This window comes from Hemiscyllium ocellatum, chromosome 1 (genome assembly GCF_020745735.1).
Source record: "Hemiscyllium ocellatum isolate sHemOce1 chromosome 1, sHemOce1.pat.X.cur, whole genome shotgun sequence".
NCBI lineage: Eukaryota > Metazoa > Chordata > Chondrichthyes > Orectolobiformes > Hemiscylliidae > Hemiscyllium > Hemiscyllium ocellatum.
Genome location: NC_083401.1, coordinates 98555517 through 98570998, shown reverse-complemented (window position 1 = coordinate 98570998; position 15482 = coordinate 98555517). Strand labels below are relative to the sequence as shown.

At 37.9% G+C, this 15482-nt stretch overlaps 1 protein-coding gene across 1 annotated transcript in view; it reads right to left on the bottom strand.

The window, feature by feature from the left end:
• cnga1b (cyclic nucleotide gated channel subunit alpha 1b) overlaps window positions 1-15482 on the bottom strand; it is a 33877-nt gene that overhangs the window by 13220 nt on the left and 5175 nt on the right. The window contains exons 3-6 of the mRNA XM_060824555.1: window positions 11413-11475; window positions 10178-10228; window positions 9939-10079; window positions 4781-4897 (exon numbers count right to left, since the gene is read on the bottom strand). Coding sequence (XP_060680538.1) covers window positions 4781-4897; window positions 9939-10079; window positions 10178-10228; window positions 11413-11475 — 372 coding nt within the window. The remainder of the gene's footprint in view (window positions 1-4780; window positions 4898-9938; window positions 10080-10177; window positions 10229-11412; window positions 11476-15482) is intronic.

Genomic DNA, 15482 nt, shown 5'->3' with positions numbered 1-15482 from the left:
ATATCATGTGCAAGGTTAGTAAAGAAAATAAGTGTGCATGGGGAAAATATATTGGTATACATTGAGAATTGTTTAACAGAAATAAAGCAGCACAGGAATAAATAGATCATTGTCAGGATAACAGGCTGTTACGAGAGTGATATTGCAAAGATTAATACGAGGTTCACAGTTATTCACAATCTTTATAAATGATTTGGATGTGGAACTAACTGTAATATTCACAAATTTCCTGGGTAGGGATGTAAGATATGAGAAGGATTAAAGGACTTGAATATTCAAAGTGAATAGGCTAGAACATGATCACACTGTGAAATTATTTGGTAGCAAAGAACTTGAGTGTTGCTGAGATAAAACTATTTTGTCAAATCTTTCTTTCAAATTCGTTCATGGGATGTGGCTGTCATTGGCCATATTAGCATTTATTACCTATCCCCAATTGTCCAGGGGGCAGTTAAGTGTCACTCACATTACTGTGGGTCTGGAGTCATGTGTAGTACAGCAGTTTCCTTTCCCTAAAGGACATGAGTGAACCAGATGGATTTCTCCTGACAATCAAAACCAGTTTTATGGTCATCGTTAGATTCCTAATTCCAGATACTTTATGAATTCAAATTCCATCATCTGACATAGTAGGATTCATGGAACATTACTTGGGTCTCTGGATTAACAGTCCAGTGATAGTAACACCAGGCTATCACCTGTCCTTTCTCTTGCATTCATCAGGTCTCTATGCATGAATACCAATTCTCAGTGAAAATCACATTTACACTGTATAAAAGGAGAACACGGTTTAAATAGACAATGAGCTCAAACTGGTAGAAGCATTTCCATGGAGAATGTCTCTGTGAACGATGATTGACAGTCAACAGTCAGCAATTGGCCTGTTTTAAAATTTAAACAAAACCTGATAGTCGCCTGTCAATCATTCATGAATTCATTTTCCATGGCAACACCTCTAAAATCAGAGTCTATTTGACAATCAATCAGCACTTCCCCTTTTACAGTACAAATGTTGGTTTTCTCTAGAAATTACGTTCTTGCACGGTTTCCCGATGAGTGTTTATTGAAAGTTTTTAAAGAACTGTCTTTTTATCCCCTATATGCAAGTGTGAGGTTATTAATTTCTGTAGAAAAAACACACTGAAAAGCAGAATAGTTCTTAAATGGTGAGAGGTTGGGAAGTGTGGGTGTCTCAAGGGAATTTGGTGCCCTTGTTCATGAGTCACTTAAAGTTAAGGCATGAGTGCAGCAAACAATTATGAAGGCAAATGGCATATTAGTCTTCATCACAAGTGGTTTGAGTACAGGATAAAGCTGTCTTGCTGCAGTTATAGAGAGCATTGGTGAAATCTAATCTGATGCATTGTGTACAGTTTTGTTTCCCTTATTTAAGGAAGTATATTCTTGTCATTGAGGAAGTGTAGTGAGATTCACTAGAATAGTCCTGCGTTGGTGGGACTTTGCTACGAGCGGAGATTAAGGCAACTGGGTCTGTTTTTAGATTTGATTCGATTCCCTACAAAGTGGAAACAGGCTCTTCAGCCCAACAAGTCCACACTGGCCCTCCGAAGAGGGACCCACCCAGACCCTTTCTCTCTGGCTAATGCACCTAACACTATGGGCAATTTAGCATGGACTGTGGGAGGAAACTGGAGCACCCAGAGGAAACCCACGCAGACACAGGGAGAACTCCACACAGACAGGTGCCCGAGGCTGGAATCGAACCAGGGTCCCTGGTGCTGTGAGGTAGCAGTGCTAACCACTGAGCCACCATGCCACCCATTGTGTTGTCTAGAGATTCAACCACTGACGAGTGACTTCATTGAAAATTTGTATAAGGCATGGCGGGGAGGATGTAAATAATTTGCTTTCCCAAGCTAGTGTGTCTAAAAGTAAGAGATATAAGCTCAAGACAAAGGATAGGCAATTTAAGACTGAAATAAGAGAAATTTCTTCAGTCAGAGGGTGGTGAATGTTTGGGATTCTCTAACCCAAAGGACTGTGGCAGCTTCATCACTGAGCAGCCTCCAGACAGAAAACAGTAGATTTCTGGAAACTAGTTACATCAATGGATACATAGATACTGTAGCAAAGTGACATTGAGGTAACATCACTATAACTATAAGCAAATAAAAAAGGTCTAACACATATCTGTACAGATGTTGCAGAAAATACAGTTGAATTTGAGCTTCAATCTAGTTGCAACAACTAAAAGCATCCTCTAATGATGAAAGGAAACTGTTACTCAAACTGTGCTCACCTAACAGAATCTGGAAAGATCTGGCTGAAACAATTCTAGAAAGCAGTTCTGGTCGAGACAAATGTTTTGATCCAGATGGTTGCCTAAGTTAGCGTATCAATGATTCCCCATCCTGAACATCTCACCCCTTCCCAGCTCAGGAGCTAAACCAGCACCACCCCAAACCTTCAACCCCATCCCAACTCCAACCTACTCATTAGCTAAAGAACACCTCCCAGTCCCTGATGTGACAAAGCGTTTGGCATATTAAAGTAGGATCATACAGGGCAAAGAATTTGGGAAGTATTACTTTATGATTTTGAAGCTGGATGACTCAAATAGTGGGCTAGGCATCCTCCATGCCATTCCCAACAAAACGTTTACATCTACAACAAGTTCTTAAATATTGTCAACCCTATTGTGATCAAACTTCACTATCCACCATGCTTGTTGACAATCACATTCTCAATTTCAAATCTCCTTAATACTTTTACCTCCAACTTCAGTGATCCCCTTCAGTTATATTTCCTTGAATACACCCAGCTTTCTCTGAATTTGGTTTACTTTTCGTACCTTACTCATTTGTCTCCACTATTGGTGGGATTCCATTTATTTGTTATTCTGTGTCCTTTGGAAGTATCTCCCCAAAGGCTCTACCCCTGTTCAGAGTCAATTGTCTCCTTGGGCTGTGTTTTCAGAACACAGCTTAATCTCTTTCTGTTTCCCTTTCCTTTTATTTTGTAAAGTGCTTTGATAATATTTTTCTGCGTGTAGGAAATTATGATAATATCTAACCTGTAGTTGATGCTGTTCTGTATATTTTTTCAAAACCTTTTTCCTATTCTACTTTTAATTTTTTCTATCCAATACATCATCATTCTAGGCTAAGAAAGTAATCCACAATTGCCAAGTTGGCATGGACGAGTTCGACTGAAGGATCTGTTTCCATGCTGCATAGGTCTACGACTCTATAATGAAGCATTTGGGATGAATCTAGGTGATTCCTTGCTATTTGTTTCCATTGACAATAAAAATATTTTGCCTGAAGTTAGTAACTAACAATATCAAGGGTCAAAGGTGCAAACTCACATTTCAATGCTTTGTTACACACAACAAAAGTATCTATTCCATTTAGTTTATTTGTAATACCTTACCCATTTATCATATAAAGTACAGCTCACTTTACAGATATCTTCCCCAACACATAACATTTAATTAAAGTTTCCCTCAAGAAATACATCACTCAATAACAATGTATCTTGCTCTAAATGAATTGTCAAGGAGACACTATGAAGAACAGGATATACACTAAATAATTTAATAGTTTAATAAATATTTGTTTGTTTCTTTTGAAACCTGTTACATAATTTTTGGTTTAGAGCCCTTTAACTTCTACTTTTTGACTTTCAATAAGCTGTACACTAACACAAAGTTAAGACAATCAATTTCCAGATTGTTATGATTTTCTTTAAATAAATAAATTTACCAGATGACCCCAAAATGAAGAAATTATCAATAAGAGATCACCTTTACTAACATTTAGTTTAGTAAGAAACAAAACTAATCTAGAATGAACATGAATTAACATGCAAATGATGTTTTAAATAAGAAGTTAAATTCCTCTTTATGTAGTTGATAATCTTACATAACCACTTGCATTAGCATCATTCTCGCTAACAGCGATACTATGTAATCAAACTGTCTGACAATATGCTATTAGAGTCATAGAGATGTACAGCATGGAAACAGACCCTTTAGTCCAACCCGTCCATGCCGCCCAGATATCCCAACTCAATCTAGTCCCACCTGCCAACACCTGGCCCACATCCCTCCAAACCCTTCCTATTCATATACCCATCCAAATGCTTCTTAAATGTTGCAATTGTACTAGCCTCCATCACTTCCTTTGGCAGCTCATTCCATACCCGTGTCACCCTCTGTGTGAAAAGGTTGCCCCTGGTTATAGTGTCTGTAAGATATTCATACCAATATCCTGGTTTTACCAGCCTGAATTGTGCCACTAAAAGCTATTTTCTCCTTTTCTGCCAAACAGGAAAAGTGGGCTCTACATGTTCTCCTTCCTGTCTCTGCTTTCTCTTTGAGTCTTCATTCTATGAACTGAATATTTCCTTGAATCTCTCCTTTACAGCAATTTGTTCTTTGCCTGTTCTTCTGTCTGCCAGTGATATGGTATCATAACTTCCTTTTAGTTGATGCTACTTCCACGTCAAGGGTCATTAGAGACTTCACAAGAATTTTAAAGAACTTACAAATATTCCTTATTGCTTTAAGGTCACAGGTCTTGCCATCTGATCATCCTGTCCTGATTCAGTTACTGAAGAGTTCTTGATAAAATCCCACGGATAACTAATATTCAATTTCACCTTCTTACGCCAGATACAATTGTCACTTCCTACAGTATTGAGATTGACTTAATATGATTAAGTATATTGAGAATTATAATCCTCAATGAGCACTTCACAATGACAGTGTAATATTTATATTGGGTTATTTGTGAGTTTTGTTTGCACTTCATCCTACCTAGCGATGATCATTGTCCAGTTGTACATCACAGGCATTGTAATAATCAGGAGCCAGTTGTAATACATGTTTCCTGCTGGATCAAGAATGGGAAGCGTGGGAATCATATTCATCAGCCTGAACATGAAGTGTAGAAAACAGAAGGAAAAACAATTATGTTAGTACTTTATATACAACTTAGGGCAGGTAATTGTGGTAATATCACTAGAGTAGTAATCCTGAACCTGAGTCTATGGTTCTGGGTTAAGTGAGTTTGAATCCCACCATGGTAAATGGTGAATTTTAAATTCAATGAAAATCTGGAAATAAAAGGTAGCATAATGGCAACCTCTGTCAATTGTCATTTAAAAATAAAACTCCTATTCAAATATATCCTTCAGAGAAGGAAATCTGAGATCCTTACCTGCCTGATGTACATATGACTCCAGATCTACAACAATATGGTTGACTCAACTACTATCTGGGCAATTAGGGATCGGTCATAAATGCTGGTCCAGCCAGCAGCATGCACATCCATGAATGAATTAAAAAAATTAACATACATGACCATTTTAAAAAATGTGACTTTGAAACAGAAAAGCGACATTGAACACTGTAGTGATTGGAACAAGGATCACATGGAGCTCATTGCATGTGAGATCCCTGTTTGCAGATGTTAACCTGGGCCAATCAGGAAGCCCTGGCTGTCAAATATAAATAGGAGTATCAGAGATTCTCTTCACACTAGGGACTGGCTCTGACTAAATGGTCAAAGTCCATGTATTGTGCATATATAAATAAAGGATGACTTGATGATGGGATATCGGCCTCTGTGGAGTTATTTCAAACATACTATCTTTAAAAAATTGTGATAAAACAATTTCAAGTGACAGCTGTTTAACAATTCCAACAGTTGTAATTGTCAACTGTACATGTCCAACATTCATTTTCACTGATCACTTCAAAACCCGTTGTTGACAATCCAAGTGAGAATCTTACTACCAGTGCAGTTTCAAAATTACTAATGTGAAGAAAAATAGTTGTGTGGAAAGAGCAAATTTAAAACTTTATTTTAGAAGTTTGTATTTCTTAATTTTGTCATAGTAATCAGCGAATTATATTTTGTATTCATGATAATAATCATTTAAAATGCCTGGTTTTATATATATGTTACAAAAATGTAGACTCTGTTAGTGAGTTTTGAGAAGATTTGTAGCTCAGGTTGAGGTTCTGGATGTAGGTTTGCTCATTTGGAGGCTCACTGAAGATGTTACCTAGTCCGGAGATGAAACGTCAGAAAATGAACCTTCCAGCTCAGCAAGCAAACCTTCATCCATGTAGACTTTATTTTAGTTCATTCATAAGTTCAATTTTTAAATTAATTTTAGCACGGAAAATTATTTATTTTCAGAGATAGAATCCTGACAATGTGGAAACTGGCCATTTAGCCTAACAAGTCCACACTGACCTTCCCAGACCCACCCCTCTACCCTATTATTCTAAATTTACCTTTGACTAATGCACCTAACCTACACCTAACCAATTCATCCAATCTGCACATCTTTGGATTGTGGGAGGAAACTGCTGCACCCAGAGGAAACCCACACAGACAAAGGGAGAATGTGCAAACTCCACAAAGGCTGGAATTGAACCTGGATTCCTGGAACTGTTAGGCAGCAGTGCTAACCACTGAGCCATTGTTAAACAGATTAAAAAAGAATGGCAGAAAATAAATGATCCGTTATAAAGTTTTACCAAAAACATATTTTTTTGTTTTAGAATAATCAGCAGGTAGAAATAGAAATGGAATGTTAATTATTCACGTGGAGTGAGGTGGCAGAAAGTCCTAATCAGTTCTGAAGAATTACAGGCTGACTAGTGAGTAAGGTGACCTAGACAATGTTTAGTATGAGTGGAGAGGTGGCAATGAGGTAGAAACCTCAACAGAAGGTATTGTTTGAGGGAGGTTTAAACAGTTCAAGAATGAAAGTGTGGAGGGTGGGAGATATAGAGTTCTTGGAAGAGGCTGAAATTGGCTAATTATTGCTTCTGATGCCAGTAGCTCATGTCAAGAGCTATTCACTGCAAAATTTCCAGCCGCTGACCTGTTCTCAGAGCTATAGTATTTACTAAATACACTCAAGTAATGGTCAGTCTTATGTAAAAGGTAAGGCCCCTGTAATGTGCCAAAAATGATTTTTTGTGCATGTCATGTAAGCGTCAACCCTTATCTTTCAGTCAAAAATATGCAAACTCTCCCTGACTCACTTGCCCTGGTGCAACCTCACCTGTTGATAGAATCAGTGAATAGCACATAGGAAGTTGTTTGATTCAACCATCAAGTTAATCTAATCTTAGAAAACTGACGTTAGCAAGATAATATTTGGTATGTGACTGGCCCAGCTCAATTTCTTGTCAATAATACTTACCAGGATTCTGATGGTGTGATGTTCAGAGATTGTAATGCCAACAAATGTCCAGGGGAATTAATTTTACTCATATTGGAGATGGCCATTGTTATTAATGCTACTAACCACTTATGAGTCCAAGCTTGAAGGTTGTCCAGGTCACGCTGTACATGAAAACTGGACTGCTTCAGTGTCTGAGGAGTCACAGATGTGGCTGAATATTTTGCAATTATCATTAGTGAAAATCCCATGCTGACCCTCAAATGGAGGGAAAGTGAGACACTCTCATTGCACCTTCTTGAACTCACCTCTTTTACCCATAGCTGTAACAAGGTCAGGAGCAGAGTGACCTGACCGAATCTAAACTGAGCATTAGTGAGCAGTGTCTTGCTGCCTCAGTGCTGCTTGATATTTTGTCAAATACCAACTCCATCATTTTACTGTTAATCAAGAACAGGCTTATGCAATTTTCATTGCCCAGATTGGACTTTTCCTGCTTTTTGTGGGCAGAGTATATCTGGGCAATTTTCCACATGGTCAGACAGGTGAAAGTGTTGTAACTTTAGTAGAATAGCTTGGCTAAAGGTGCAACTTGTTCTGGAGCACAAGCCTTCAGTACTATTGCCAGATGCTGTCAGGGCCCATAGTCATTGCTGACATTTGAATTGATGTGCTAGATCTCTCCAATACTGAGTTGATTTGGAGAATTTTCTCCTCCTGTTTGTTCTGTAATTATATACCACCATTCATAACTGGATTTCTCAATTTTGCAGAATTATTATCTAATCCATTGCTTGTAGAATTATGTAGCAATGTCTACTGTACGCTACTTCTCCTTTTTAGCATGCAAGTCATTCTGGGTTATAGCTTTATTACAATTGCAAGGTTTGCGAGCTGTCAAGTTTCAGGACTATATTCTTTGGTACAGGTCGCCCTGCTGTAAATTGTGTTTCATTAACATCAATTCACTGTAACATGATTCACAATTAAGGACACTGTTTCGAAAGTGCGAACTTTTAAAACGTGTGTTGGCTGTAACCTGATTATATCATCAACAGTTTAAGCGCTGTTTCTACAGCACAATTTTCCTATAATGTGGGATTGCACAAGAATGCAATCATTATGTTATAGAAGAACTACCTGTTTATGATTATTATTATGGGACTATAGACAGAAGTTGCAGGACAGTTGAAAGGGCCTGTGTGGTATGTAATAGAGTCTACCTGACCATAAACCTTTGGTGTTTTAATTGTTAGAGCATGTCAATAGACTGCTTATGCACAGTGAGATATTTGCTTTATATCTTTCTTTTGTAGTATTATAATCTCTACAATGCTAGTGTAATAGTTTGTATAGCAATGCTGTATTTACTCTGTTTATTATTTGCTATTAACTGATCTATTCTCTTTTATTAAATACTGATGACTCTTTAAATATTGCAGGCTTCAGCTTGTAGGTGGCATTCACATCGAAAAAGAAGCACTGATGATAGTATGAACAGCTTTATTTCATTTTCACGCCACTTCATGAAAAGAAGACAATGGAATTGATCAGATGATAGGCCTGGACATAGATAAAGCCTCTTTAGAAAACTTTTTTCTTCTGTTTTCTTTTCAACACTTTTCCAGATTGTTTTCTTAATTTGGGGCTGCCCTACAGCATTTATAAAGTACTGTGTTTAAAAAACAATGGATCTATTGTGAGTCATTTGTGTTTAAAGGGAGAGCTGGAGACTCTCAGTGATTCAGTTTTGGGTGGAGCTCTTTAGTCTTGGTTGCAGTTGTAACTTCAGCTCTGAACCCATACAGATTGATGGATATCTTTTAGAAAAAAGACTTTTCACAACTGCCATACCTCCATCATCTTTTCCACCTTTACTCTTCACTTGCTGCTGCTAACTAACCATCACCAATAGCTTCCAGAGCCCACTTCCTGCTGCTATAAAGAGATTGATGGTTTTCTATTACTTAACTTGTAATAAATAGCTCAATAATTTGGAGAGATGTTGGAAAATATCAACAATCAATGTATCTGCAGAAGCAGATGGTGCAGCTTTTCCAGAAGCTATACCAGTCGAGCTGTCAATCACTATACACCTGCAGCTAATTTTTGTTAACTCCAATTAATAACATCTCCTTTTCATTAATGTTTAAAGAGCTGGGGATTAAAATTTTTAAAAATCATAAATTGCTGGAGAAACTCTGATGCCTGGCAGCATTTGTGTGGAGAAAACAGAGCTAATGTTTCAAGTTCAATAACCTTCCTTCAGAACGAATAGCAGCTCGGGAAAGGCCGTATACTTATTAATCCTGGAAAATGTTCACTGGAATCAAAACATTAACTCTGCTTTCTCTCCACATCTACTATCAGATTTGTTAAGTTTCTCCCCCAATTTCTATTTTTGTATCAGAATTCCAGTATCTGCAATTCTTTGTTTTACAATAGACATTAAAATACCTTCAATTCACGTAATTTATATAGATCTTATTTTCCCATCAAGAGCAATTACCTCTACTCCATAAACCTAACACAGCAGGTTAAGACGTTTGGAAAGACAAAAATGGGGTCTATTTGAACTCAGCAGTATTTTCCTGCCATGTGATTCACACTCCTTCTGCGTGCAAAAGTGACATCCATTGGAAATGAGAGCACAGTTTCCACACTTCGATACCATTTATAAAGATTTCTGGAGTCACCCAGACTAATACTGCCAAATAAAATTCAAAATATTACCGACAAACTTCAGTAAACCAAAAGCTTGGCATACTTACATTTTCTTGATATCTTGCTTGTTATCGGTCTCATCATCTTTCTTCTCATCTTTATTTTTTTCTTCATCCTTTTCCTTATTATTATCTTTATCTTTTTTCTTTTCCTTATCCTTTTTCTTTTCTTTTTTGCCACCAGATTTACTGTCAAATGGATTGAGATTAAGCACTTGTACAAGAAAGAATGAAATAATTGCGTTGCTTAGATGGATATGTATCAAAAATAAGTCTTTTCTCCTTACCCCTTTTTCTCTTTTTTGCTCTTTTTGGATTCCTTCTTTGTCTCTTTCTCTCTAATAAAGAAAGTTGTTTTTTAATTATTCAGCCAGTCTGAATTTCATTTAAAATTACATCTACAGTTGTATTTGTGTCAGAGTTCACAAAGAAATATCACGCTAAACTGCACTATTTCTCACTTTTTGTTTTAATTTTCATATTGTCTGAAATTTATCAGAAAGACTAACATTAATACAGTTTCATCAATTCAGGATATCCCTACATATTTTATAATTAATTAAATAATTTTTGCATTGTAGTCACTATTATAATGTCAATTTGAGCACAGAAAGCTCCCAAAATGAGTAGCGAAAGAAATACTAAATCATTTCTTACAGGTATTGGGGAATAAATATTAACCCAGGGAAAACCCAAACAATGGGAAAAGCTTTTCTTCCCTTCCTTAAACAAGGCCAGATAATATGCAAAAACAGAAACTGCTGGACAAACTTAGCAAGTCTGGCAACATCTGTGGAGAGAAATCAGAGGTAATGTTTCAGGTTGAGTGATCGTTTCCCATAACCTAAAATGGTAAGTCTGCACTTCTTTTGGTTTTGATTAAGGCCATATAACATTTCATGTTCATCTGAGAGGGGTGGTTGAGTTAATGTCTTATCAAAAGATCACAGTTAATGCAATATTTGTTAAGTTGCTAGAAAGTTAAGGGGTGATCTGATCAAAGATTTTAAGATATTACCAGGAAAAGACAGGGTAGATAAAGGTAAGCTATTTGCACTGTTTGAGGATTCTAGATCTAAGAGGCATAGTCTAGAAATTAGGGACAAACCATTCCGGAGAGATGTAAGGAAGCACTTCTACACACAAAGGGTGGTCGAGGTTTGGAACTCTCTTCTACAAATGGCAGTGGGTGCTGCAACAGTTGTTAATTTTAAATCTGAGATAGATTCATTTTTGTTAAGTAATGGCACTAAGGAATGTGGGCCATAGGGAAGTGTATGGAGTTGGGGCACACATCAGCCATGATCTCATTGAATGATGGAACAGATTCAAGGGGCTGAATGGCCTACTCCTGTTCCTATGTAAGTGAACTGAAATATCAGTGTAAGGATTATGTAAAGTTTTAATTCAAACTTTCAACTTAGAGATGAAAGAACTATGTTTAACATTGATTTACTTGCATAAACTTTACAAAATGAACAATAAAAAATACTTTGTTTCAGAAATTTAACACTATACTCACTCATCATTGTTGTTGCTGTTGTTAATGTTGGACATCTCCCTGCCATCAACAAGGGTCTGGGTCCTAATGATAAATTGGTTAGAAATACATTTAATTTAAAACAAATTTTAGAAGTGGCTAATTGAGAATCATCTTTTGAGAAGGTTGATCTAAAACAACCTATAATCAGTATGTATGAATATTGGACAGCCCAAAATAATGAAATACAAAGATGAATGTATTAGGGATATAAATAAAGTTCTTTAATGGATTTAACTGCAAAATCCTGCACCTAGTAGTTAAAACAACTGCCTGATAGGTTTCAAGTTTTATCCCAACCCTTGTATATGCGCATGGTTAGTCTCATAGTTTCCATAAACAAACTAAATCTCCAAGGAGCTGAAAATCTGACTCCTCACTTACATTATGTACCAAATATTGTATCCAGGTCAAACAGTTAAATCTAATTGCAGTAAATCATTTACATGAGAGTGTGTTGGATGGCTGCACAGTTCATCAAAAGAATTATATAACACCTTTTCCAAACCTTTGGACTTTCAGAGTCAGGAAAAAAACCAACAGGGAAGAGAATCCTAAAAAGAATCAAGAGTCAAGAGTCACGAGTAGCTTTATTTGTCATTTTTACCGTATACAACTGCTACAGTATAAATGAAACAGCGTTTCTCCAGGAACAATGTGCTACATGGGCAATGCAAATTACACGAGAGTACAAGGCAGCATAAAGTGCATAAGATAAGTGCAAACCTCGCTAGATAGCACAGTAATACCTGAGAAGACAAGATAATAGGCACAGTGGTGTAAAATTTACAGTGTAATAATAAATAATCATTCATAAACGATTGTTTCAGCAGCAATTTGAAAAGTCATGCAAAAAATTGCAGATGGAATACAGTGCGATCATACAGTGTTAAGGAACCTGGTGACTTGGGGGAAACAAGTGTTGCACAGTCTGGCTGTGAGAGACTGAATGATCCAGAGGGAGGAAGATGAGTTTGAATATGGATTGTGTGAGGTCGTCCACAATGCTGTTAACCTTTTGGATGCAGCATGTGATGCAAATGTCTGTAATGGAGGGAAGAGAGACCCTGATGGTCTTCTCAGCTGTCCTTACTATCCATTGGAGGGTCTTATGATCTGAGACAGTGCAATTCCCGAACCAGGCAGTGATGCAGCAGCTCAGGGTATTCTCAATGAACCCTCTGCAGAATGTGATGAGGACGGGGGAGGTGGGAGGTTGGCCTTCCTCAGCCTGTGAGAAAGTAGAGACGCTGCTGGGCTTTCTTGCCAAGGAGCTGGTGTTGAAGATCCAGGTGAGATTCTCCGGCAGATATACGTCAAGAAATTTGGTGCTCTTCACAATCTCCACAGGGGTGCTGTTGGATGTCTAGCAGAGTGTGGTTACTCCATGCCCTCCTGAAGTCAACAACCATCTCTTTCATCTTGTCTATGTTCAAAGACAGGTTGTTGGCTCTGCACCAGTCCATTAGCTGCTGCACCTCCTTTTCTATGCTGACTTACCGTTCCTGCTAATGAGACAGACTATAGTCGCGTTATCAGTGAACGTAATGATATGATTCAAGCTGTGTATCGCTAAACAGTCGTGTGTCAGCAGGGTGGACAGCAGTAGACTGAGCATACAGCCCTGGAGGGCCCCCGTGCTCAGTGTAATGGTGTTGGAGATGCTGCTTCCAATCCAGACTGACTAAGATCTCCCGGTCAGGAAGTCTAGGATCCAGTTACAAAGGGAGGTATTCAGGTCCAGCAGACTCACCTTTCCAATCAGGTGCTGAGGAATGATAGTGTTGAATGCAGAACTGAAGTGTATGAACAGAATTTGATGTGAGTATCCTTCTCCAGGTGGGTGAGGGCCAGGTGGAGAGTGGTAGAGATGTCATCATCAGTTGAGCAGTTGGGACGATACGCAAACTGCAGGGTGTCCAGTGAGGGGGACAGCAATGTCTTAATATGCCTCATCATGAGCCTCTCGAAACACTTCATGATGATGGGTGTTAGCACAACAGGGCAGTAGTTGTTGAGGCAGGATGCTGAAGATTTCTTCAGCACGGGGACGATGGTGGTAGTCTTGAAGCATGTTGAAACTATGGCCCAACTCAGGGAGATGTTGAAGATGTCTATGACAACATCCACTAGTATATCAAAGCATCCTCTGAACATTCTGTCAGGGATGTTATCTGGTCCAGCAGCCTTACATGGGTTGACTCTGCATAGGGTTTACCCCATGTCAGCCGTGGTAAGACACAGCACCTGGTCATTGGGAGGGAGGGTGCTCTTCCACGCTGCCATGAAAATAATGCCATTATACAGATCCTAACAGAATGAATGACAAGACATTTTATAATTTTTCGATAGGTTGACCATCCAATAGCCAAGATTGACCATAGGCAATCTGTGAGCATTCATCAGGCATTCTGACATCAAAGGGATGAGAGTGGAATGTGAAAAGGACACTATTAAGTGGAACTATCATTTTGCAAGCATGTACCATCACAGCACAATGGCATAGAAAGTCATACATCCATATATGCTGATAACACAAAGTTAGGTGGCATTGTAGACTTTGTTGACGGTAGCATAAAATTTCAAAGCAATATTGATAAGCTAAGTGGAAGGGCAAAACTGTAGCAGATGAAATTCAATTGAGGCAAGTGTGAGGGTATTCACATTGGACAAAAAAACTATAGATAAGAGTACTTTCTAGATGATATGAGGTTAAATATAGACGATGTCCAAAGAGACTTGGGGGTTCAGGCCTAAAGATCTATAAAACGCCATAAACAGGTACAGAAAATAATCAAGAAAGCTAATGAAATACCGCCTTTTATTTATAGAGGACTGGAGTATAAGGATGCAAAAGTTACGTTGCATGTTCACAAAACCCGGCACACACCTTATGAAGGATATATGACGTTGGACAGAGTGCTATGCAGGTTAACAAGAATGGACTTTGTGGGTTAAGTTACATAGAGAGATTATACAAATTAGTCCTTTCTTTCTCTAGAATTTAGAAGGTTAAGTGGTGATCTGATCTAGGTCTTCAAGATATTAACAGGAAAAGACAGGGTAGATAAAGAAAACTAATTCCACTAGTTGGGGATTCTAGAACTAGGGAGCCAAGTCTGAGAAGTAGGGTCAGACCATTCAGAAGACATATTAGGAAGCACTTCTCTAAACAAAGAGTGGTGAGATATTTGGAACTGTCTTCTACAAATGGCAGTGGATGTGGATCAGTTATTCATTTTAAAACTGAGATAGATAATTTTTTGTTAAGTCAAAGTTATTAAGGGAGATGGGCCAAGGCAGGTGTATGGAGTTAGGCTACAGATCTGTCCTGAATGCATTAAATGGCAGTAACAGGCTCAATGGGGTAAATGGCCTACTGTTCAAAGTTCAAAATGTAAGCTTAATGAATGGGGTAAACACTTCTGCTACTTTGAAACCTTACAGAAAAACACTGCTCACTTCCTTTTATCCGCTCAAATTTCCAAAGTGTATGTACCCTAGTTTGCAAGTGTTAAAAATGTAACTTCTGATAAAAATGTAGTCCCTGTTTCTTTCTAAGATTTTAGTGACCAACCCATCTCCGAAGATCAGACCAGTCAAACTTTCGCCAATTCCACTGATCTGCTTCTTTTCTAAGCAGATAGTGGGTTCAGATAGTGTTGGGTTCCTACATTATTTTTAACTCGCCCATCCCAACCATCAGCCTACTCCATTGGCCCCCTAGAATTTACAATTGCCCCCATTATTTATTAAAGACAGTTTGCACGTACACTTCAGATATTTTATTGACAACAAAAAAATTAGAGACGACAATTAGTGTTTTGATTTATGCCACAGACCTGTTTCATGGCACGTCATTTGGTTTTCAAGTAAACAAACAGATCAACATTTAAAATACAATTTTAGGTGAAATAGAGTTATCTCCATGACTATTGGTCAAACTGTGTATATAATATTCACTACATATCTCAGTTTTGGGGAAAGCTAGTTTATGATTAACTTCAGAGTAAATTACAGGCAAAGTTTTGTCCTGGGATGAAAAGGATAAT